At 34.7% G+C, this 27,600-nt stretch overlaps 1 protein-coding gene across 1 annotated transcript in view; it reads left to right on the top strand.

Annotated features, from left to right (window-relative positions):
- PCLO (piccolo presynaptic cytomatrix protein) overlaps positions 1-27,600 on the top strand; it is a 397,938-nt gene that overhangs the window by 274,508 nt on the left and 95,830 nt on the right. Inside the window, exon 10 of the mRNA XM_080818063.1 lies at positions 15,609-15,734. Coding sequence (XP_080674189.1) covers positions 15,609-15,734 — 126 coding nt within the window. The remainder of the gene's footprint in view (positions 1-15,608; positions 15,735-27,600) is intronic.

The raw sequence follows: 27,600 nt of genomic DNA, 5'->3' as shown, positions 1-27,600 counted from the left end.
TGGCATTGGGCATTGGTATCTTAAGACTCCCTATTCAGTGGGGAGCCTGCTTCTCCCTCTCTGCCCTTACCCCACTTGTGCTCTCTCTCTTGCTCTCAAATAAATTAAAAAAATCTCTTTTAAAAAATTAAAATAAACCATCCTAACAGGGTATAGCATTAAAATATTTTATAAGAATTATGTGAAACAGGAATACCTCACAAAAAAAGAAAAAAATATTTTTATTCTTTGGAATCAGAAATAATTTCAAAATAGAAGACTGGAATAGAAATGTGGGGGGGGGGGGGGTTAATTGTTTCTCCTGTGCGTTTCCCAGAATTCGGGCAGGAGATCCTCACGGTTTCCAAAATTCTTTCAGGGGGTCCACAAAGTCAAAAATATTTTCATTGTAAAATGGTAAGATAGCATTTGCCTTTTGCAACCTCATTTTCTTGTGAATATGCCCAGTAGAGTTCTTCGGAGGTTGCATGATGTGTGCCATCACAACATGTGGTACACAGAACAGATATGGGCATTTATTTTTGTTTATTTATTTATTATTTTATTTTTTTCAGTGTTCCAAAATTCATTGTTTATGTACCATACCCAGTGCTCCATGCAATACATCCCCTCCTTAATACGCACCACCAGGCTCACCCATCTCCCCAACCCCTTTCCCCTCCAAACCCTCAGATATGAGCATTTAGCTATATTCCATTTAGCTCAGTGTTTTTTTTAATTTAATTTTATTTTTTCAGTGTTCCAAGATTCATTGTTTATGCGCCACACCCAGTGCTCCATGCAATATGTGCCCTCCTTAATACCCACCACCAGGCTCACCCATCCTCCCATCCCCCTCCCTTCCAAATCCCTCAGATATGAGCATTTAGCTATATTCCATTTAGCTCAATGTTAAGTGGATTTGCAATAATGTAAAACAACACCACCCATTTTATAAGTATTTTATTTTTAAAATATAGTCATTTTTATTAAAAATATATTACTTTAATATAGAATGATTTTATTTTAAATTCAAGAGTAAATGTTTTAAATTCTCAGTTTTAATTTATGATACAGAAAATAAATAGGCTTGTAATCCATATGAACAAAAGCTCTTTGAGGTCATTGGTAATATTAAAGAGTATAAATGGCTCATTAAAACCAAAATGTTTGAGAACTATTACTTTAAGGATATGTATAGACAATGTTAAGAAAATATAAATAAACTTTTTTCTTCCTATAAAAAAAGCTTTACAGCATAAAATGTATTTTGAAGCTGTTTTTATAACTCATATTGGATAAATTTTTAATTTTTATTTGTTAATATTTATTTATTGAACACCCCTGATGTGATTTACATTGTGTTGATTGCTAGGATAATAGAATGAGCACACACGTACCCTTGTCTACAGCTTGCTCGTAATTCAGTAGTAAAATCTGAAATGTAAGTAATTATTACAATAGAATTTTAGGAATAATTAAGATAAAGCCAAACATTATTGTTCATACCTATACATGTATATGAATAATTGTGTACCCACATTTACTTATGCACCACTATTTATATTTTTGTGATGTTCACAGAGAGAAATACATGAATACACTCTTCTTTTAAATGATCCATGATTTTTAGAAAATAGATCTTTTGACTATTAACTGAAAACTTCAAAGATAGACTTATAGGTGCTGATCAACAACTGTATAATGATTTTGAACGCCTTTATTCAACCAAACACAAGGCGGCAAAGTGGAGAGAATGGTTGTGAATTTTAGCAGAAAGACCTGAGTTGGAGTTCAACTCTATTACATATTTAAATTTTGAGAATAAATTTGCTTATCTGTACAATAAGACCAGCTCTATGTATCTCACATAATTGCAAATGAACTTAGCACAAAAGCCTATACTTACTATACCCTCAACGAATGTTATTTCCTCTTTTCTCGGAGAGAAATTAACAGGAAAAAAAAAGAGCAAAATGTAATGTTCAAGAAATGCGTCTGTTTCTTTTTTATTTCAAACCATCTTATGGCTCCAGAAACACAGCTGTTTCAAACAAGCCAAAGAAATTCTTCTGATTTCAAAAAAGATACTTGCTTATGTATAGTTCCATAACAGGCTGGCTACATCTGCAAGGCTAGAAAGACTAATTAGCAAGTGTAATAGGGAAGAACACTAAATATGTTTAGGTACGAAAGACAGCCGAGTCTTCAGTGGAAATACTGGCTCATTTTCATTCTTCATTAGTCTACCATCTTTATGAGCTTTTAGAAATAGGAGACAAATGTGACAGATCTCATTGGCTCTGAGTTGGTAGCAATACCATATATGGATAGCTCTTTGTTTATTATTTAAACCACTTTAATAAGGTATAATTTACATATCATAAATGTACACATTGCAAGTGTGTACAAATAAATTACTTCTAGTAAATATGTGGAGTTGTGTGACCATCACCACAATCTTCTGTTAGAACATTTCAGTCATTACAACAGGTTCCCTTGAGTCTGCTAGCGATACCCACCTTCAACGCTCCTCTCCCAGCCACAGGTGACAGATTTACTTTCAGTCTCTTAAGTTTGCTTTTTCTGGACATTTCATATAAATTGAATCATTCAGTGTGCAGTTTTGTTGTCTAGCTCCTCCACTTACCAACATTTTTAAGTTTTCTCTTCTATCACATGTACCGGTAGATTGCTCTTTTTATTGCTAAGTAGTAGCCCGTTATTTGAATATTCTACATTTTTTTATCATTGAATTTTCCCAGTTTTTAAATATATTTTTTAAAGATTTTATTTATTTATTTATTAGAGAGAGAGACAGAGAGCACAAGCTGGCAGAGAGGCAGGCAGAGACAGAAAGAGAAGCAGGCTCCCCACTGAGCAAGGAGCCCGATGCGGGACTCCATCCCAGGATCCTGGGATCATGACCCAAGCCGAAAGCAGCAGCTTAACTGACAGAGCCACCCAGGCGCCCCCCCAGTTTTTAAATATTTACAGACAAGTTTGAATTTGGATGTATGATTTTTTAGTAGTTTCCTAGAAGTGAAATTGTAGGGTTCTATGGTAAGTTTCTTTTTAACTATTTAGGAAACTGACAAATAGTTTTCCAAAATGAGTGTACCGTATTACATTCTTACCAGCAATGTCTGAGAGTTCCACTTTCTCCTTGTCATAGCCAACACGTGGTAATGGCTATCTTTTGGAGTGGTTGTGGATGAAAACTCAATTGTTTTAACTTGTATTTTCCTAATGACTTATGGTAATGAGCACATTTTCGGGTGGCTATATGCAATGCATATGTCTTCTATGGTGAAATGTCTGTTCAGATACTTTGGCCATTATTTATTTGGGTTGTTTGTCTTCTTACTGAGTTGTAAGAATTCTTCATATATTTTGGATATAAGTCCTTTATAAGGTAAATGACCCAAATATATTTTCTTCTAGTCGGTGTCTTGTGTTTTTATTTTCTTAAGTTTATTTTAAAGGAAAAGTTTTACATTTTAATGAAATTCATTTTATCAGTGTTATATACAATATAATTTCTCATTGTTAATGTGCCATTATATATGATACAATTTCTCATTGTAAGCTTCTCAAATTATTTTTAAGGATAAACTAAGTATAAACCTATAGACATACGGGTCCCTGGGAGGCTCAGTTGGTTAAGTGGCCAACTCTTGATTTCGGCTCAGGTAATGATCTCAGGGTCCTGGCATTGAGTCCCGTGTTGGGCTCTGTGCTCAGCGGGGAGTCTGCTTGAACGTTCTCTCTCTCCCTCTACCTTTCCTCTCCTCCACATGCATTTTCTCTCTCTCCTTCTCTCACTCTCTCAAATAAATAAATCTTTAAAAGGAAAAAAAAAAACTTTAGACATAAAATGCAGGTCAGGTTGAATCTCTTCTAAAACTCACAGTTTCTGCCCTGTAAATTTTAATGAAAGCTTGCATCCATTTCCTCAGTAGCAAAGGAAGTGTTTATTATCCAGGACAGTCCACATCAACATCGTCACTTCTCCTGACATCTGTCAGGATACATTTGCTTGCACATTTCTTTCTTTCTTTTTTTTTTTTTTTAAGATTTTGTTTATTTATTTGACAGAGAGAGATCACAAGTAGGCAGAGAGGCAAGCAGAGAGAGAGGGGGAAGCAGGCTCACTGCTGAGCAGAGAGCCCTATGTGGGGCTCGATCCCAGGACCCTGGGATCATGACCTGAGCTGAAAGCAGAGCCTTTAACCCACTGAGCCAGCCAGGCGCCCCTGCTTGCACATTTCTGTTCCTGCTAAGGAAGTGCTTTACTTCTAACTGGAGGTCAGCACATTATTCTATGCACTCTTCATGAAATTAAAGGAATTAATAATGTTTGATTCCATGAGAAGAAAATGAAGACATTAAAGATATTTAGCCTAGAGAAAAGAGGGCAAATGGTAATGTTAATGTGAAATTTAAGGGTATACATCAAAAATGTATGTGAATTGATCACAGATAAAAGGGCAAATAAGAAATGAGATTGAATTAAAGGAGTAAGGATTTATATTGTTCTCCTAGAATATTTTCTTAACAATTAGAGTAATGAGCAAAAGTATATAGAAAGAACAAGGATGTAGGAATCATGAAAAAAAAATGAGCTCAAATCTTAACTTCTTTACATCCTGGACAACATGGGCAAGTTTCTAAATTTCCTTAGTCTCAGCTTCTTTGTCACAGATGATATAGAGAATATCTAACATAAGAAGTTGTAGAAATAATTTTTTAATATGAAAGAAGTGAAGACACATAGAAAAAACTCTTGAAGTGTTACTTACTATTTGCCTCCATCCCTGAAGATGATACTGAAGAGTTTGAGAAAAACCAAATAATATATTAAATATAAAAAAACTGGCACAAGGTACAGAAATCAAACAGAATTCATCAGTTCAAAGTCTTGTTTTTTGAGACATTTGACAGTTAAAAGTTCAACAAATCTGATGTAACAGAAAATTGGATGAAAATAAAGAAAAGCACCTCTCTTTCTGCTTAAAACACAATGTTTTTGAATATTCATAGCTGGTCACCTAGCAACCTCTAGCACTTCTTGTCTTTTCAGGTAGTAGTAAGAATTTTTTAAACAGAGTAATGAAAATAAACACGATAACTATATTAGATAACTCTTTAGTGGAAAGTATCTCCTGATATGTATTAGATGATAGAAGCTGTTGAACTTTGTTGAATACTTTCTTCACCAATAGCAAATTGATTCTTGATGAGAACAAGTTTAGACTGTAGTGCAAAAATAATCTGGACACCTGGATTTTATTTTTATGTCTAAAGTGACTGAGCAAATTCAGTAATTCTCTGAACTAATCAGTTTCTCAGCTCTTCCCCAAACTTGTAATTATGACCATTATTATGCTACCAGGCTTGTGCGTCCTTTTTCTCTGTAGATTTGCCTACGAAGCTATAAGTGTTAATCCAGTTACATATTCACTTAACAGATACAGATGCAATTCATATTTGTAATTCAAATGCAAAAACACAAAAATGATTAAAACTGTAATACTAAAAAAGTAACAATTTCTTCTTTGTCATGTTGGTTAAAGATATAAGATGGCATAAACATTTACGCATCAGTAGAAAAATAAAAATTATATTAGACAAAACTCATATCAAGTAATCAACGTAATCAATCCCAGCTACTGCTTAGATGGTACGGTATGACTTGTGGCTGGCCAAGCCAGAAACATTTCCTCTCCTCTGTCTTGACCGAGAATTGCTAGTTCCCAACACATTTCTTCTGTCTTGATGGTTTCTTCCTTTAGTGGCCTAATTGCAGTACCTCCCATCGCTCTCTTCTCTGTCAGTGAACGGGGACAGGAAGGGCTGGATGTGCTGCCCTCAAACCCATCCCCTCTGATTCCAAACCAGATGCACTGGTGCTAAGCAGAGAGGAGGTGCCTTGCTCGTCACTTATTTGAAGCAAGAGTGTGGGCTTCTCTCTACCTTTGCCATATTATTAGGTGTTGCCTTGAGCCCTTAACTTCTTTTTTTTTTTTTTTTAAGATTTTATTTATTCATTTGACAGACAGAGATCACAAGTAGGCAGAGAGAGGGGGGGGAAGCAGGCTCCCCGCTGAGCAGAGAGCCCGATGCGGGGCTCGATCCCAGACCCTGAGACCATGACCTGAGCCGAAGGCAGAGGCTTTAAACCACTGAGCCACCCAGGCACCCCGAGCCCTTAACTTCTTAAAGCCTCATTTTTCTCATGTATAAACCCGGGGTGGGGGGGTGCTTTGTTTTTTTCTTCTTTTAACATCCAAAGAGATAATGTAATTTTTAAGGCATTTTCTGGGAATAGAATACAATGCAATACAATTATATTATTTTACCACTCATATCATTGATGCATTAGCCCCATGGGAAGAAATTGGTATTTTATTATTTATCCATTCAATATTCATCCAATTATGTATTGAGTGTTGCCTAGATGCCGTATGCTTGCTACATCTGTGATACCAGAATCCCAGCATCGCAGAACTGATACACAGAGCTCTTCCTCTGTTTTTGCTGGACAAAAGGTGATTTTTTTCCATGACGTATCTTTCTTTTCATTCCTGCCCTCTGTCACTGCTCAGACACTGTGGTAACTACTATAAACACAAATGTTCCACATGTTTTGCTACCAAGGTAATGTCCATACATATTGTGTGCCCAGAACACTCAGGATACAACTTATATCTTTGTATTAATTTTCTACTGAATTGTAACAAATTACCACAAATGTAATGGCTTAAAACAGCACTCATTTAATATCTCACAGTTTTCTTGGGTCAAGAATCCAGGCACAGCTTCTCTGGGATCGTAATGTCATGATCTCACAGTGCTGCGGTCTACATGTTGGCTGAGCTGCGTTCTGTTCTGGAGTTTGGGAATATCCTTCCAAGCTCCCATGTTTATTGGCAAAACTCATTTCCTCCCATTATGGAACTAAGGCTCCCCCGTTTTATCCCTGGCTGTCAGCCAGGCCACTCTCAGCATCTGAGTACTTCTCAGCATCTTGCCCTGTGGTTCTTTCTCCTAACCTCTCACACGTGGCAGGGTACTTCTTCAGGGCAGCAGAAAACTCTCATCTTAGTTGGCTAAGATAATATATTCATAGTCGTGACTATCACATTACCTTTGTCAGATCCTATTGGTTAGAACTAAGTCATAGGATCCTCCTGCCCTCAAAGGGAGGGGATTCTTCTGGATGTGATTCATCAGGAGTCACGATAGATTATGTCTGCAACAATCTTCTTTTAGCTCCAGAAGTACAGAAGGAATGCTTATTGCTAAGTTTTGAGTTACAGTAGTATTGTTCTTCCTGCTTATCTTTTATTAAATAAGACTGGCACTTATTTTGGAAAGCTTATCATAACATTACAGAAATATAAGTTGAAACTGTTCTATTTCCACTGACAATATAGGGTTACATGAGTGTCTTGCAATATAATATTCTTTTATATACATAATAAATGACCCCACTCCCAGACCTGGGCTGTCATCATGTGATCAATATCTAAACAAGGAAGTAGTAAGGTCCTATCTAGAGGGGTGCCTGTGTGGCTTAGTCGGTTAAGCTTCTGCCTTCAGCTCAGGTCATGCCCAGGGATCCTGGGATCGAGCCCTGCGTCAGGCTCCCTGCTCAGGAAGGAGCCTGGTTCTCCCTCTCACTGCCCCCGTCTCCTGACCCCTCCCATTCTCTCTCTTTCTCAAATAAATAAAAATCTGAAAAAAAGAAGTCATGTCTATAAATTGACCCTACCTTCTAATTTTGTAATATCAATTTCATATCAAAAATTATTTCATCTTGGACACTAAGTACTGCTAAATGAATTAAGTTTATCTTTAATTTCCTTTTATAGGCATATAAATCACCCCAGATTTGGTCTTTCTGATTAGAGTTTTGCATTTACCTTAAATAACCTAAAATAAAGAAATAAATCCATGTGTTATTGAATGAATGAAGCAGGATTTTTTGAGTATGGCAGTCTGGGAAATTTTCTTGGTGGGAATTATTTCTGAAGTATTTCAGGAGGAAGAAATTCTGTGCACCTCTAATAAAATTACTTTACCAGTATACGAAATATCTTTTATTTGAAAGATGTTATTCAACAAAGCCAGAATGCCAGTGTCTTTTGATATTTACTTGTAACTTTGTTACATCTGTCTATATATAATGTTTAAATACATATGTATATGGGTATATGTTTGGAAGATATGTATGGCATTATTCCTAGAAAGTGTATTGTAAGCCCTAAGGAGTGATTGTGGGAACAACTGAAACATATGCAGCGTTCCTGTTCTCTGGCTCTTGAATGCAATGGCCTGGTAGGAACAGGATCACATCATCTCCTTGGGAAGGGCGTAGATAAGGAGCTATGAAAGAAAGTAACCTTCAGCTCCCCTTCCTGCCTCAGGTGATTGCTAGTGCAGATAGCCTGTTCCTTCCTTATCCGTAACTCCTTCTTTGTGTGCCTGTGCATAGGGAATGGTACAGGCCTGCTTTCTGGCTTCAAGATAATTGCCATCTCTTTGTATTCCCTCCTCATGCTTTGATACATCTGTCCTTGCTTTGCTGATGAAAAACAAAATAAAAGCTATGTGCAGAACTCAGCTGTTGCTACTCTTCCTTGTAGAGGCAGCCCTGCACGACCTCTCAGATTGATGACTGAGAGCATTATTTTGGTGTACAACTACAGATATGTGTGTATATAGACATATATATATGTAAAACTATATATATATAGTTTTATATACATACATATATCTATGTATATAGGGAAGGAATATGTGTATCTTCCTTATTTCCCATACCAATGGCCATTTCAGTCATATGGCAGTCCAACTTGGGCACATCTCTTCTGGTATGGTGTGAGTAAGAATAGCCTTTTGTACATGCTTTGTGTAACATTTTTATCATAGTCACATTACATTAGAAAAGAAGAATTTATACTTTGGTTCTTGGAAATGTGAAAAAAATGTTCTCTTTGAATCCTTCATGTATGTAAAGCATATGTATTTAAAATTAAATACATATTAAAAAGAATGCTACAGAACAATTACACTGGATCAGAAAAAGCTAATGGGAATGGTTGAGTGTGTAATTTCTATGCTGAGGTTTAGAGACAGATTAGATTTGGTATTAAGGTAGTGTTTCCATTTCCATTTTGATGCTGCTGGTAACAGTCAAGTAGGGATTGCTATAAGGTAATTGATATGTGTTGTTATATTTGTAGGAATGTTTTTCTCATAAAAAGCAAAAATTGGTAAAAATAAAAATGGTGAAGTAAAGTAATATTCTTTGGATATTTATGATCAAGTATTGAAGAATTCATGTAGCATTTAAGAAGAGCACAAAGGAGAAATTACTATTTTTTTAATATAAGTTGGTATATTTTCCTAAATATTTATATAAATAATTTATAACCTAGAAATTAGTAGGTGAAAGAATATAAACTTTCACTGTCTCACTCATGAGTATAATTGATGTATAAACTATAAAAATAGATTTAATTGAACTATCCTTTGGGGAATTTTCCATTATCTTTAGTACTTCATTAGCATTAATATTTATATAATCTTTCTTCTTCAGTTCAACTAATGACATGACTAAATTGCAATATATCATTATCCTGTGTTAACTTTATTGTGAATAATAAACTCCATTGATTTAAGGACTACTGTTCATAAGATAGTATGTTCACTGATAAAAATTTGCATTTCCTTGATGCTTAGATGTAGCATGTGATAGTGTCAAAATGAACCAACTATTTTCATTTTTTCTAAACTTAGTGCTTATTGGTTACACCAGAAATATTTCATATAGTAAGATGAAAATAAAAACATTTTTGTAATGCTTTCTGTAACATGTTAATAAACATATAAAATTAAAGTAGATTTAAACTTTAAATTTAAATGCAAATATAAAGATTGTTTCCTTAATATGCTCATGTTTATTTTATACACAGCTTATTTTATTTGGTTTTTTATTTCAGCTTTATTGAAGTATAATGGAGTTATAAATTTGTAAAATATTTAGTGTGCACCCCATGGTGATTTGATTTACATATATATTGTGAAAGGATCCCCCCAATCTAGTTAATTAAAACATCTATCACCTCATGTATTTATCTTTTGTGTGTGTGTGTTTGTGTAAGAACATTCAACTTCTGCTCTCAACAAATTTCACTTATTTAGTACAGTGTTACAACCATAGTCACAATGTTTTATATTAGATCATTAAATGTTTTTCATTTTATAGCTAAAAGTACGTACCCTCTTACCAGCCTCTCCTTATTTCCCTGACTCACAATCCCTGGCATCCACTTTTCTACTCTGTTTCTATGCGTTTGACTTTTTCCCCACACATATATGTGATACCATGCAGTATTTGTCTTTCTTTGTCTAATTGATTTCATTGAGCATAATGCCCCCAAGGACCATTCACGTTGTCCCAAATGGCAGGATTTCCTTCATTTTCATGGTTCAGTAATATTCCATTGTGTGTATATGTACATATATACACCTTCTTTATCCAGTCACCCATCACTGGACTCTTGAGTTATTTCCGTATCTTGGCTATTGTGAATGATGCTGTACTGAACATGGTAGTGCAGATATCTCTTTGAATTCCTATTTCTTTTCCTTTGGATAGATAACCAGAACTGGGATTGCTGGATCATAGAGTAGTTCAATTTTTAACTTTTTGAAGAAGCTCCACAGTTTTCCATGATGGCTGTAACCAATTTACATTCCTATCAGCAGCACACCAGGGTTCCCTTTCCTCCATATCTTTGTCAACACTTGTTATCTCTTACATTTTTGATAATAACCATTCTAACAGATGTGTGGTAATATCTTATTTTTGTTTTGGTTTGCATTTCCCTAATGATTACTGATGCTAAGCACATTTTCATGTACCTTTTGGCCATTAGTATGTCTTTTTGGAAAAATGTCTATTTAGTTTCTCTGCATATTTTTAAATCAGATTTTTGCTGTTGAGTTTTATGAGTTCTATATATATGAGTTTATATTTTTATATTAAAGCCTTATTAGAAGTATGATTTGTAATTTTTTCCATTCTATAGGATGCCTTTCATTCTGATGGTATCTCATGAATCCCTTAATCTATTTTCACTCTTCATTCTTTTTCCTCTTTGCTCCTCTTCTTAAATGACTTGCACTGCTCTGTTTTCAAGTTAACTCACCTTTTCTTACAGTTCTCTGGCCTGATATTGAAACCCCTCTATGAATTTTGAAGTTCATTTATTTTATTCTTCTGTTTTGTGATTTCCATTTGGTACTTTCTAATATATTCTGTTTGTTGAAATTTTCACTTTGTTCATACATTGTTCTGCTAACCTCAGTGAGCATCATTATAACTATTATTTTGAACTTTTTATCAAATAACTTCTCTCCCCTTCATTAAGGTCTTTTTCTGGAATTTTATCTTGTTCTCTTGTTTGAAATATATTCCCCTGTTATTTCAATTGTTTTGGCTCTCTGTGTTAGTTTCTAAGCTTTAGATAAAACAGTCACCTCTCCTAGACTTGGTGCAGCGGTTTCATGTAGGAGATAAACATTTTGATTCAGTCTGGCCTGAGCTTTTGGTTATCTCTCAAACCTTAGTGATGGTCCAAGCTGCCTTCTTTGTTCTTAATGGCTCCCAGTAGTTGAAGGTATGCCAAATCCTGTTTTTATGTGGTTTTGTTTTTGTTTTTCTCATTGACCCAATATGTAGGAATCACTCAGCTAGTTTCTGGATTTTTTTCAGAGGGAATTGCTCCACGTGTAGCTGTAGATTCGGTGTGTCCATGGGACGAGGTGAGTTCAGGAGCCTCCTGTGTTGCCATCTTGGCCCGGAATATTAAAAGTGACTACATAATAGTGTATTTACCGCATAATTATAATAAGGACTTAAAAAGACTTGTACATTTAAATTATAATCCTAAGGTCATTAAGGTAATACCTTTCTTAATGATTTTGCTACATCCATCACTGAACTTCTCTTTTCTTAAAAATATTCTCTGCATACTTTAAAGGATTTCTGAAAGTTAGATTTCTCAGTAAGACTTCAACAACATCACTGCTTATATGTTGTGAAATTATTTTAACTTTGACAATCTTTTAGTAAAGCGTCTGTGTTCTCTTTGGTAACTACTGGTCTTTCTAACCTGCTGCACTGTTCACTTGAACAAAACTACTGTATTTTCAAAGCATCTAAGGAAGTATTTTATTAATGTTTTTAGATAGAATTCAAGCAGAGAGGCAAAAGGAATTTATGTTGATAAAAATTTGTCAAAAGTTGAAAAACAGTGATGATGTAAACATCAATTATCAAGGACCATTCAGATATAAGCATTTCATTTAAAAATTAATGTTTCTTCTTGAATTTACTGAATCTTTTATTGAGTTCTACAATTTAGATTTGAGTTGGGGTGTTATATTTTTATAGAAGTAGTAAGTATTTTTATTTTTTCTGCATTTATAACATAAAATATCAAAGTGCAACTATAGAAATATGAAATCAAAATGTTCAGGTTTAAATAATTAGAAATCATGTAAATTAACTTTATATCCATTATGTCCAAATTAGGTTACATGTAACTCCTGTAAAGTAAGCAAAAAACTGTTATAATTTCTGAGTCTTTTTATTTTCTACCATTCTATTTTATCACAAATTTTAATATTTCTATGCTACTTTGTTGTATACACAAAAAACTTAGCATCAACCAGAGCAACAGTAATTCTTAAAAATTTACTGTGTGCTTGAAGTGGTTTCTTTACATATGAATTTCATTTCTCACAGTAATGTCATCAGTGTACATTACTTTCATTTTACCAAAGATACTGAGGCTTATAATATGTATTTAGAAAGTGCTTTGAGTATTAGAATTCAGTGGGATGAGGCTGTATTTTATAAATTAAATGAGATTGTGTTGTGCTACTTTATTAAGATGGATATAATTATAATTTCCTTCCACTGATCCTTTATTACAGGGTTTTAGAGCGTCCTCAGTCACCAAAAATCAAATGGTACTAAGGATCCAACTACCTAACTCTGAAGACTACAGAATGAAACTGTACTTAACTAATGAGTCATTAAACACTGCATCAGAGGCTAATTATGTGCTATATAGTGGCTAACTGAACATAATAAAAATAAATTAATTAAATAAAAATTTTTTAAAAGAGTGGAACTATAAGTGAACCTTTAAAAATAATCACTTATACTAATTAAGAGAGTTTGGAGTTCTACAACTACTCTTTTAGCTATACCTTTACAAGGTGTAACAACTGATCCTAAGCATCTAGCTTATGCTTTTCATGGGCTATGTTTACTTTCTCTCTTTTAAGCTTAAAAAGAAATAATTCAAACCAGCAATTTGCTGTACCCTGCTGTCCCTCCTATACTCTAGCATTAAGATAAATTTTAATGTAAACCATGATCTTGAACATAATGCCTATACACGCAGGAAATGTGGATCTGCGGATTTTTAGTATCTGAAACTGACTACATCTTAAAATGATATGTATACACTGACCACGTTAGAAATTCAGTGTCTGTGTGTGTTTTTTGAGAAGTTTAACAAGTGGTAAATTACAGCTCTGAGTGATTCAGTCATGTAGAGTGAAATCAAATCTTTAAGAAACTATTCTTACTTTTTATACATAAATTCCATGAAATAACCCTTTAATTATGGCCAGCTATTTTTAAATCTTCCATATGTAATTTCCAAATGTCCTTCACACACTAAAAAATAGACTAGCCTAATTGAATGAAGAGTGGCTAGGAACGTTTCTTCATCTTCTATCCTTTATTTGTATCTGTCTAATGTCTTACTGTAGGATCAGTCCTGGTGAATCCTTATAGCCTACTGTCTAACAAATCAACTGTTTCTATGCAGACTTAGTTGAAACCAGGTCATGTACTAGATGACATTCTGTATTCACCCAGTTATATTCAATGAGTAATCATAAATTAATCTCTCGTAGAGGTAGCAATGGACCAAGAAACTGGCAACAGAAAAGCTCCACAGGTAGGGCCAGAGAAAGCTCTGACCCGTTGAGAACAGCAGGAAACTTAGAAACATACAGTTGTTTTTTTGTTTTTAATATTTATTTTGAGGCTAAATCTTCAGAACACTTTCCCTGGTTAAAAAATAAAGGTGGGGGTGAGGGGTGCCTGGGTGGTTCATTGTGTTAAGCCTCTGCCTTCGGCTTCAGCTCAGATCGTGGTCCCAGTGTCCTGGGATCAAGCCCCTCATCGGGCTCTCTGCCCCTCATCGGGCTCTCTGCCCCGCATCGGGCTCTCTGCTCAGCAGGGAGCCTGCTTTCCCCTCTTTCTCTGCCTGCCTCTCTGTCTACTTGTGATCTCTCTCTCTGTCAAATAAATAAATATAATCTAAAAAAAAAAAAGTAGAAAGAGGAAGGTAAATAGTAGGAAAGGACGGAGAGAAAAGAGAGTAAATACAAAGAAGGAAAGGAGGAAGAAAATGAGAGAGGAAATTCCTTCGGAACCATCTTATAACCTGAGAATGATGTTTTACCAAACTATACTAGGTGGATGACAGAAGGATTCCATAATCCAGTGTTACTGATTTTTGAATGTTTGTACTGTGTTGATGCTGACTACAGGGATTGCTTTTGAAGAGTAAAGTGGGAAGGAAACAGAAACTATAAGGGAAGCTGACTTTTAAAATTTAGAGATTTTGAAAGAGTTGAAAATGGTACTTCAATCAGTGAATGGCAAGAATTGTAATTTAAAGAAATAATTGTACCTTCATTTAAGAAGAATAACTCTGCTTTCTTTTAGTACTTTTATTTTTAAATATCCTTGACAATGTTTAAAAAAAAAAGTATATCTGGTATTTTATATATATTCACTTGCTAATTTTTAGCTGGTTAAAAAGAAAATATAAACTTAATTCTGTCTCAGTTAGTTTTCACATAATAATCATTCTCCATCTTTTTTTCCATGCAGCTATTTACAGAAAAATCTGTTCTAGGAAATAAAAAAGTTTACTAAGTTGTTATCAGTCAAGAATAATTTTATTGTGCCTTGCAGTAAGTGCCATGCTGATGCACAGACAATGTTAGTTGATGAGTTAAGGCTAAAAAGTCAATAGTAATTCACAAGTTATGATCGTGTTTTCATTTTATCATTTGCAGTCATGTGCTTGGATTGTGTCTTCTCAATGTATGACAGCCATTACTGCCTTTTTAAGTGAAATGGTCCTCAATTTCATAAGTGAACTGTATGCTCTGGAATTTCTTATAGTGGGAACATCTTCATACAATGTTTTCATAAAGTATCTGGTCAAAAATGGACAAAGATATTTGTATCTTATCTTGGTGGTGTGGCTGAATTCAAAGAATTATTTTTTAGTATCAGGTGATTCATCATAGATGCTGCCAAAATCTCAGAATGTCCTATTCATATCAACTATTACTGAATTCAGAATAATACCTTTCTGTTATTAGTGTCCAGTCCCAATATTCATGCTGTAGATAGCTTCTGAGTACCAGAGCCCACTTTATGTGCACCTTATAACTTTTGATAACTGCTGTGCCTTTAAATCATGACTAATAATTTGCTAATTTTTCAATCACAGGTAATGGATTAGGAATTAGAATTGTGGGTGGTAAAGAAATCCCTGGACATAATGGTGAAATTGGAGCCTATATTGCCAAAATTCTTCCTGGAGGAAGTGCAGAACAGACAGGGAAACTTATAGAAGGTAAGGATAAGGATTTCATAGTAAATTAAAATGAATGTACTCATATTAAATATATTTTAATTTCATATGAAATTTTCCTCTTTACTGTCTAGGTAGACTTCTCTCCTTATGACGAATTATGAAATTTTGGTATAGTAATAAAAAAGAAAATGTGTTCACAATTCATCTTATTTTCAATTGCATTGTCCTTTTGGCTATTGTTTTGCTATGGGAATACCTTGTTTAAGAAATACTAACAAGTCAGTTTTGTTGACTTGGGCAATATTATTTTTAAAAACTTTCATCATTGGGTAAATTTTTTATAAACACTAAAAAAATTATATTGAGATCAGACCTGTAAAATATCGGATGATTCAGTACACACTCAAGTCAGGTCAGCAAACTATGAGCAGCCCACAGGCCAAATCTATCTGCTGCTTATTTCTGTAAATAGTGTCTTATTGGAACACAGGCAGGATCATCAATTTACATGTTGAACATGGGTATTTTCGCACTACAATAACAGAACTGTCTTCATGACAGAGACTAAATTGTCTGTAAAGACTAAAATACATACTGTCTGGCTCTTTACAGGAAAAATTTGCCAACTCCTGGGCTAGGTTACTTGGTCTGTTTCTAGATACTATACACCTTATTACATCGAAAGCATTTTAAAATAATGAACTTTACAGATGTATCTAAAGGGCCATTAAAATATATATATATATGTATATATATAAAATCACTTTCTTTCAAATGTTATAAAATGCTTGATTCTCAAAATGCATGATGATTATTTTCTGTTGTTCATTAAATGTCATTCACATTTTCCAAACTCTAACATATAGTTTACAAGCTTTCAATGATATTGCTTATGATGAATATTTTTTAATCATAAAATAGGCTCAACCTACATTTTATTTTACTCAAAATACTTATTTGGAAAGTGTTTTTCTGTCATTTCATAGTTTTATAAAATGCAGCCCATTGCTTAACATTTAATCATGCTAAAATGATTCACTGTCCTTTTCTGAAACTTGAGATATTATTGATTCATCACAATGCTCTACTGGAGCCAACTTGTACCAACTCACTAAGATATGCTCTTCCCAACTTCACATTCAATGACGTCACATTGATGGCTTGAATTGGTCATGGTGGGAGTATTTACAAAGTGGAAATAGACAAATTAGGCCCGTTTTGTTTGTTTATTTGCTTGTTGGCTCTCAGAATGCCACTTTACCAGGACGTTACCTAATATGTAACTGAAAGCATGTTATTATTCTTTTAAAGATTTTATTTATCCATTTGAGAGAGACAGAGAGAGCACAAGCAGGGGGAGATGCAGAAGAAGGAGAAGCAGGCTTCCTGCTGAGCTGGGAGCCAGACCCGGGGCTCCATCCTAGGAACCAGAGATCATGACCTGAGCCGAAGGCCGATGTTTAACCATCTGAGCCACACAGGCGCCCCTGAAATCATATCATTAAAAATATTCCAATATCATGCATAAAACAGGAAAAGGTTGAAGAGTTAGCCAGATAACTAAAAGAAGGTAAAGACAATGAATCAACATATAACAATTATGAACAGAACACTGAGTCTGTATGAAGTTTCTGTGACTATAATCCTATCACTCCTAATGCTAATCCTTAGGTGTTGGCATCTACTTAAGATATAGAAATTGAGACCTTTTTTTTTAAGTTGAGACCATTTTTAAGAATGGGAGTGACATGATCATTTTCATACAGCATACTCCAGAAGGAAGTGTATATACTATTTTTAAAATAAAAAATTGCAGCAACTGTTTGTGTTAAGGTTTTGCAAAGATACTTGAATAGAGAAATGCTTCTCCGTATTTACATCATCGAAATTGGGAAATACTACAAATCAGGATTATTTGAAAAACAATTTGAATGAAGCGTACTGTTATGAAATGATACTCTTTGTACTTGGTAGCCTATGTAGCCATTTTTAAGTTCATAAATTTAAATTTAAAAAATAGATATAAAACAAATTAATTCAAGAGAGAAAATTGAAATGAACCTAGAATGTTACATGCTCAGACTGTCACAAAATTTCTCATCTTTTTTGGAAGAAGTAGTCTTACTGTCTACCTATTTGGTTTGAATGGGAAATCATTGAAAGCTACATGCATATTATTTAAGATTTTATTTTAATTATTTATTTAGTAATTCTCCCAAAGATTTGCCAAAGTGTCAAACGAGGCCTTTTTGTGAGCACAGATCCTCTGGTTGGAGTCCAGTTCTTGTAAAATGCACAGCCATTGTGATTTATGATTTCTAGCTTTGCTTTATTTACTCTTACAACATAGGTCTTTAATAAAACCCTTGGTAGTATTTCTTTCTATTGGATTCACAATGCTGTCTTGGTTCAATATTGAGGTCCTGTTTTTTGAAACATTAAATATTTTAAAGAGTTACTCTAACATACAAACCAACCACAAGGCAATACCTGTGTTCTGGGCCACCAGGGTAAAATGATAAAATTCATTCTCTTTATATGCAAAGATGAACTGACTAGGAGGCCATCAGTCCAAATGGGAATCCACAGGAACTCACCTTGTTTGACCAGTATATTTTCAGGAGATATATGTTTATGTATGTGTATTTATATTTACATAGTTTTTGTTTTGTCTTTAAATATGTGCTTTATTCATACATGCTATCCTTAGAGCCCTCATCTTTAATCTTCGATAGATTATCATAAAATTACAGAGCTGTAGATTGGTTAAAACACAACTCTGATTTTTATGCCTGAGGCAAGGTGTCACTCTAACAATACCCAGTGTATATAACTGGAGACTTGCGGATTTTTTTTAATATTTAAAATTTTTCATGACCATCATAAAATTTTGTTTATTGAAGGCATTAAAGATGGTTAATTTGCCGTAGTTTGAAACTGATTCTTGGGGCGCCTGGGTAGCTCAGTGGGTTAAAGCCTCTGCCTTTGGCTCGGGTCATGATCTCAGGGTCCTGGGATCAAGCCCCACATCGGGCCTCTTTACTCAGCGGGGAGCCTGCTTCCTCCTCTCTCTCTGCCTGCCTCTCTGCCTACTTGTGATCTCTCTCTCTGTCAAATAAATAAATAAAATCTTTAAAAAAAAAAAAGAAAAAAAAAGAAACTAATTCTTTTCTAAGGAAAAAAGCATACGTATATGAATAAATAGATAAAATATGTGTTTGTGGGTATATAACTGTTTATCTCCATCTGTAGAATGAGTTCCGGGTAGACTTAGGAATTGATTTGATGTCTTCCAAGTGTATCTTTCTGCATTTCTGAATACAAAAGTATGTACACTGAGCCTTTATGGTTTAAAATTATCTTCCACTTGATTGAAAACATGAGTAACATTTGGTTGACCATAGAAGTCTTAGACTGTACTTTTTTTTTCCCACTCCATACAATGAAGCTCTTCCCAAAAAACTGGTCAACTTTATTGTTTTTTCTAAGTTGGTTATTTCTCCTACAGTAGGCTTTTCAGATTCAGTGTCTCACATGCTTACACTCTTATTGTGCTCAATGCCATGGATTCAGACTGTGTTGACGTTTGGAAAAGCAAAGGTATTTCCAGGTTTCCTCTAGCTTTTTATTCTCTGGATTTGTGCATTTAAAACATACTGACCAGTCATGTAGGTTCTCCAATGCTCATAAGCCAAATGCTATTCTGAAAGTACTGACTTATGTAATGAAGGGGAAAAATCCCTGCTATACTTCCTGGAGATTTTTATTCATTGTTTTTTGAGAAATCTTTCTGAACAAGGTTGTCTATCTTGTTAAATAATGTACGAAAATGATGTGTTTCTGAATGCTGATAATTAGCAAAAATTATTATTGCAGAATCGTTAGGCTATTCTCAAGAAATTTGTTTTTAAACACTCAGAGGCTTGTGCCATCCCCCGAAATTAAAAAAAGCAGTTAGGGAACATTGTGTGAATCAAAATATCCTGAGCCAATCTTTTAGTTTTGTAAAATTCTGTAATGATTTTCTGAAAGAACTTACACAGTCAGACACTTGAGGGAAACGTATCTTCCAAAATCTTAAAACTTATTTCTCTGGGGGCGCCTGGGTGGCTCAGTAGGTTAAGCCTCTGCCTTCGGCTCAGGTCATGGTCCCAGGGTCCTGGGATCGAGCCCCACATTGGGCTCTCTGCTCAGCAGGGAGCCTACTTTCCCCCTCTCTCTCTGCCTGCCTCTCCGCCTACTTGTGATCTCTGTCTGTCAAATAAATAAAAAATATGAAAAAAAAAACCAAAACTTATTTCTCCGTAGCATTCCTAAACATTCTTAAGCAAATACCAGACCAAGAATGATTTTTTTTTTCCCCAAGAATGATTTTTTGCAACCTGTCCTTCTTTCTTTTAATGCATAAGGCCATTTTTTCTGTTGGGGGTAAAAAAGAGAAGACAAAACATCTGGGGAACTAAACTACAAATCTAAGTTTCTAAAGTGCTATTTCTTGCTATTTGCTTTAAGATTAAAATTTTAAATAATTTTAAATAATTTCAGGTCAACAGTGTTGGGGCTGTATAATGTTCATCAATATTGGGGGTTTAAGTGGTGTATGATATTATCTCATTTTCTCCTTTGATATTGTTATTCTCTTTGAACTATTTGAGTATCTAAAAGTACACTTGAATAGATGGACTTTGAATGTATATTCAAACTTGCCAATTCCATTTTAAATTTTTATGTTTAGAGAAATGATTATCAGCCTTATTCACAGTACAATATCAATACCAGGTTCAATATAATCAGTTCCTTAACGAATGGCCTCAAAAAATTAGATGCTTCCTCTGTAATAAACTCTCTTTTCTCTGTTTTATGTAGTGAAACCTATTTGATAGGATTACAATTTTTGAATTCATGACATGCTTTAAAAAAAAAAGCTTTCCTTAAAAATAACTCTTTATATTGTTCTCAGATCAAAGTACCAACCATGTCCAGATTTGGGGAGCCCATAATACAGTTATCATCCATACCTCATGACAAGCAAAGACTTTGTTCTGTTTTGTTTAATCTGATAAAGACCAGGGTCGGTTCTCTATGTTCCATCCATTTGTGCCTATGTCACTTGTACGTGGATCTTTCTTGTCCCTTAACACTGAGGTTTGTTTCCTGCATACCCAGGGCCCAAAAGTGTCAAATAAAACAAGATTTCAAATAATATATGTAGAATGAGTGTTGAAGAATTAATTTTTAATTACAAATTTTGTGTACGTATTAAGATGTTACTCCTCACAGGATTTTGTGAAACAAATAATAATACAAGTAGTCACATGCTACTATTTGTAAAGAACCATGTGCGTTGAAGACAGCATCTGCAGTTGGTTAATTACCATTTTGATCACCTTTTCAGGAAAAAAAATGCACAAAATAGAAACCATTACCTCTGGGTACACGTTCTTATAACTTTGAGCTTAACTGCTCATAAATGTACTCTAGGGTTTTTGTTTTTTGGGTTTTTTTTAGTTTTTCTTTGCTTAGAATTTTAATTAAGATCCCAGGGGGGCGGGAGGGGAGGGACAGTATTGGATTGTTACTGATACAGAAAAAAACAAAACAAAATAAGCAAAAAAAAATAATGATACCTGGAAAATGCAGCACACCGTTCTGCGCAGTGACAGAGCGTGAGGAGAGTATTTTCCCCTGGCAGTTATTTTCTTGCCCAAAAGCTTTGTCAGAGGGTGATGGGCACAAAACAGAGGAGTTTTAAATTAGAAGTTAAAGTCTCAACTCAAAATAGCAAACGCTATGTGGAGATGTTTGCCACCTGACACATGTTTCTGATTTACTTGCACTTAAATGATGAGTGTGTTTTGTTCTCAGTCTTGTGAATTTTACCAGAACGATTGAGTGGTTGAATGTCTCCAATTACACAGTAACCACAAGAAGTCAGGGTGAGATGTTCACTGATTCATTAAGGAGGACATGTTTTTTTCTTAGTCTGAGCCCCTTCTCCAGTCAGGAAAATTACCTTCTGAGACTCGCACAGCTTATTCACACTTTTCAGCTCTTGTCTTTCGAGATGCCCAGCTCAACATCCCACCCTTTCTGTCCCACCTTCCCTGATGGGAGCGGGGCGGGGGGAGCTTCTCAGCATTTCATGGTTTGATGTATGCAACTTAGCGCTTATGGGTGCTGACTTGTAATTTTGATTACAAATGTCTGATTGTAAAAAAAAGGTGTGGAGAATAATACAGAGATAGCCATGTACCCGCCATATTTATTATATCAACATCTTGCCATATTTGTTTCACATTTTTAGGGGAAAGGGATATATATAAGTCAATTAAAGCCTCCTGTAGTCACCTCTCTTGTCCCAGACTTCTCCCGTCCCAGATTACTAGACCTAATTTGAGGTTACTCTTTCACTTGCTTTTCTTCAGTTTTATGTACGTATTCATAAATGTTTCATATCTTGCTTGTTTCTAAAATTTTATGTAAATGATATCTTAATGCATTTTTGCAACTTCTCTTAGTCATATGAAGTTTATACAATTTATCCATAGTGATACATGTGGCTCTAGTTCATTTATTTTCACTATGGGGCAGAATTCTATTATTGTACATCTCTACTGTAGTTTAATTTAAACATTCTCTGGTTATTTAAGTTATTTATGAGGTTTTTTTAACTATTTCAAGCAATGCTAGAATTGATTTTTTGAAGTAGTCTCCTAATGCACATGTGGAGGAATTTCTTCTACGTTTAATTTCTGGTTATAATGACTATGTTGTTAAATAATATAGGAGAATGTTGTATGGTTTTTTCAACAGTAGTTGTTTTTTCCGAGTTGCAGTCCAAAGTGTTAAACTGTTTTTACATTTGTGAGTAGTAAATGAGTCTTCTTCTTTCTCTACATCTGTGGTCCTCTTTCTCTAAATTTTCTTTTTCAAATGTAATATGCGATGGTGTCTGTTGTTTTTGTTTACCTTCCCTTTGGTAATGTTGAATAGGATAATATTTTATTAATCTTGTTAACTCTTGGGTTTTTTTATCTGCATTTTGCCTGTTCTTTTGCTTATTCTTTAATTTGATTAGTTTATGTGTTTCAAATTGAATTTGAGGGAATCTTTATATATTCTGGTAATCCTTTGTCAAATAAGTGGGCTATAGATGTCTTCTCCCAGTACATAGCTGGTATTTTTTATTTGTCTTTTTGTTTGTTTTTTTACAAATTGAAATTTTAATAGGTCAAGTTTAGCATTTTTGTTTCTGTTAAGTTTTATAAATATTCTGTATTGTTCAGGAAATTGTCCTTACCCAAAAGTCTTAAAAATATTGCTCTATATTTTCTTCTAAAAATCATAAAATTTTTCTCACTTTTCACATAATGTCCTGATAGATAGAGAATTAAGTTGTTTTACTCTATCTGTGACCCGAGTAGAAACTCTAGGTTTTTCCCCCTCAATAAAGATAATCAGTTGTGTGTGTACCATTTATTGAATAGTGTGTCATTACTCCCACTGATCTACAATGCTCCATCTGTCACATTTTGAATTTTTTTATACACGTGTGGGTCTTTTATGACTCTTTGTTCTAATCTACTTGTCTGTTGTCTATCCCAACATCATTGTCACATTTTAATTATGATACCTTTACATTAAGTCCTGACGTATGGTAGGTACCATATTGCTATTCTTCAGAACCGTCTTGGGACAATTCTTGACCTATGAGCTTTCATACACATTTCAGAATCTTCTTATCAATTTTCAGGAAAATCTCTGTGGGAAATTTGATAGTGATTGTATTGAAGGAATAGATTAACTTGAGAAAAAATAGATCTTTTTATACTGAGTCATGTCTACTTGAGTCTTAAATGCATTCACAATTCTGGACCCTTGTCCTACCTAGAGATTTAATCATTGTATTTTGAATCACTACAATAAAATAAGTTAGGACAGTAAAAAAAAAAAAACACATAGCAATTGTTAAACTTACAAACAATTTTGTATCATTTTATATCAACTTATAACAATAGTATATCCCTAGAAAAGGCAGAATAGAAAATGTAAATAAAATAAAATTTTGTTAAGGAAATATAATGGGCCAAATGTAATCTTTCATGTGCATATCATTCATTCTAAGTTTCATTTAACCACTGAAGTTCTTGAACTCATTCTCCAAATTATTTTTTTAGTGTTGTGTATCCTAATTGTGAAATACATTACTGACATGATCCTTTTAGAATTTCAACAATTTCCATGAAACAACAGTGAATCCATAAGAACTAAACATCTTATAGTCAGTGAACCAAAAACAATCATTTGATTTTGAAGATAACTTGTATATATATATATATATATATATATAAAATTAATGATTAAATCAAATTGGTTTGGGAGATTTTTAGAAAGCCGTTTAGAGCCAAGATAAGAATATAGTGTTAAGATGTAAATGTAGCTTCAAGACCCTTTTAATGAACCAGTAGGTACATAGAATAGGAGAGCAAAAGTTTAAAACCATTGATGTCCACTGCTTGCTTTTGATTTAGCCAGGGATATAGGGAAAAGTAGATTCTCCCATGTCATCATACCTGTGAAGAATGATTTCCTCTTTGTTCATCCATACATCATTCTGTGAGGAAATATGCCTGTGACATAAATTCTAATTCATGGATATTGTTAAATTCTTAGTTCCTATTGTTTCAGTGTGGGTGATATTGATCCAACTAGCTGGCTCTTTGTAGAGATGATTTGACAGGGTTTCTGGCAAGAAAAGGCTCTTGGCTCTATGGTTGACAATCAGTGGTTGGTGTGAGGCTGAGGCTAGCTATTTTTGGAGTGGCGGTTTTGATGTGAGAAGTTGGCCTCCGGAAATCCTTGTTATGAAGAAGTCTCTGGTAGGAGAGTTAACTCCAATAGTACTGTTAGAAGACACACTCCTGTGTAACTTAAGGAAGGATGTTCCTAGGCAAGAAAGTCTCTATTTCTGCTTATGCTTTTTTGGCATATGTTACAGATGGCATGGCAGTGATCAAGGTTGGAGATCAAGAAACACACCACACAGATGAGTGAGCTTCCTTGTTCTTGGTCCTGGGGGATTACCAGGTACGGATTGGTCATTAGTATGAGATTTCTCAAAATTCCTAAAAGCTGGTGTGTCAGGTACACATGACAAATATCACATTTCATGTTAATACAAAGATTTCCTAATAAATATTTAGGAATCTATCTTATGGAAAGAAGAAAAAAAAAACTTGAGGCACCTGGACTGGTAGGTTATGATGTATTATTTTTAGGAGGCAGTGACAGCTTCCTTACTTTGTCAGGATATTGGTGACTAGCTGTGTTGCCAGGACAAAGAAAGATATTTATCATTTTTTATCCATTTACTTTGAAATTAAGCAGAGGAAATGTATGTTTGATTCATAATATTTCTGATAGAAATATCAAGAAAACTAAAGAATTACCCAATTTTGTACATTTTTTGGTAAGTGTAATAATCCCTACCGTAATTTGCTTGCCTTTATTAACAAGGGTAGCATACCTTGAAATGTTTATGTATGTTCAAGTGATACTGATTCTTAAATTTCTGGATTTGTCTAGTCAGTATGCCGTATCAGGCTACATTTCAGTATGTGTGTGTGTGTGTGTGAGAGAGAGAGAGAGAGAGAGAGAGAAAATTGGAGTGGTTGTTTTAGAAGCAAGAATGCTGAACTGTCTTTAATATTCATAATAGATCATCATCAGCTAATGTTTTTACGTGTCCCACATATTCAGAGAATGTGTTTTAAGTCAGACAGGTCAGAATTTAAATTCAGCTGTTGTACTTAACTGCCTGGATATGTTGTTCAACTTTTAGTACCTTGGTGTTCTCAGTAAGGAAACTGAGATAATAACAGTCAGATTTAGAAATAATGTAATGGAAATATTAAATACAGTGTTTGGCATCGTGTTTTACGTAAGTGGCAAAAAGAGCATGTTTACTTTCACTTTGGAGATCTTTGATGGTACGAATATTTGCTACATTAAGATTGAATTCTTTGTCCCTTATACCTGCGCATGCTTAGATAACTGACCATCGTCAGTTCTGATCTCTGAACCGCAGGGACACAGAATATTTCTCATTAACAAAGCACTGAACTTGGGTCAGAAACATGGAGATAAAGCCATCTTCAAGACTTTAGTCAAGTTACTGATGTTCCCTCAGTCTCCTTTTATCTCATCTGTACAACTGAGAGGTTTTAAGACCTATCTCACAGGGTTAATGGAATGAAAGGAACTGATATATTTTATGTGCTTTGTTAACTCTGAGGCACTAGACTAGCTATAGAAGTTACTTTTTTAAGGACAGATAAAGTTATTTGCATGGATGACAATAAATCTTACAAAGTTCAGGCTTCCCATGGGGGAACACTGAACCGTTAGAGCCGTCTGCTATAGTGAAATATTATTTCCGTTATTAGGCCTGAATAAGTTAAGAACAAACAAACACGGAATGCCTAAAGTGATTAAGCCATTTCTCATTTTAACTGTAAAACCAAAGTTTTGGCTAATCTTTGAAAAGGCTTCTAAGTTTTTCTTCTTATCACCAGTCTGTTAATCAGTAAACCTCGTGTCTGATTAAAATCTTGGGATTAGGTGCCATGAGTATCTGTTCATGTAACTTTCACGGTCTGTTAGTCACTGAAAACACATTTTGTTAGTGAGCAGAGCTGTGGTGTAGATGTCTGATGTCTGACCCTCAGTGTCTGGACTCATTTTTCTCATCAACTCCTTTTGTATGGGACTTTTGACGAATCACAGAAGCCCACTGGGTCTTGGGCATTAAATGTACAGAATCCTCCTCTAGACACTTCTCTCATGCATGCTTAGGAGACCCTTTACCTGTTGAAGTGATGTCAGGAAGAGAGTGAGCCTTGAGAATAGAAATGGTGCATGGTCAAAGGTTTCGAACGAGAAGGTGAAATGGTAGCATGTGAGCCCTGATGAGCTGAGTGTGTTGGATGAAACGAAAACTCAAGCGCTGGCATTAAGAAGGTGAGAGTGATTACATGGGCTGAAGAGATAAATGAGACCAGAATGGAGAAATTATGACACTGATGAAAGTCAAGTCTCAGGGCTCCTTCATGCAGCAAGCCCCCGACACAGCTCTGGAAAGTTTGGAGGAACTGGTTGTGTTTGTGGCATCTGTTGCTTTTTCACCATTTGTCATTTGTTATGGCTTCTTTTGTCCTTTTAACAAATATTCACTTGTATCCCATTTTGTATTCATAACCTTATATTTTTTCCTTAAAACTGCGTAAGCCTCAGGCCCTGCAAAACTTGAATTCATCCCTGCATGAGATGTTTCTTAATGGGAAGGACCCTGAAGTGTGTACTGTAGAATTATAAGAATGTATTGGGGTGCCATGGTAATATACTGAGGTTAGATGGAGGTAAAACAAAGCAAAAGGAAACACAACAGGGAGTTTGGCGAGAAGGTTGTTGTAAAGGAGTGATGGTGCTATTATTAGGAATACCAGAAGTAATGAAGAGTGTATATGGGTTACAACATGTGTTCAGTAACTACTCTGCACAGGTCTATCCTAGAACGATATGATGCTACCCTGCTTTGAAGGTGCCTACAGTCTAGAAAGGCCGTGGTTAAAAAGAAAGTACTCACTGTGGAGGTAAGGTTTGATGAGGGTCTAAATGAATAAAAATATAAAATAATTCTGAAGAGCTAGAAGAAAGTTACCTTTAAGGAAAAAAAAAATCATTTTTTAGTGACTTTTTATGAGCACTTTGTTTTTTTGGTTGTGGTAAGAGGACTATAGAAATTCAGAACACACTGGTGTATTCCGCGTGCATTAGAAATCAGTATGATAACTAGTGGAGATGACAGATATGGCCTCTCCCATCCCAAAGAACCCCAGGTAACCTT

The sequence above is a fragment of the Martes martes genome, assembly GCF_963455335.1.
Source record: "Martes martes genome assembly, chromosome: 11".
NCBI lineage: Eukaryota > Metazoa > Chordata > Mammalia > Carnivora > Mustelidae > Martes > Martes martes.
This window is presented reverse-complemented; position numbering and strand designations above follow the sequence as displayed.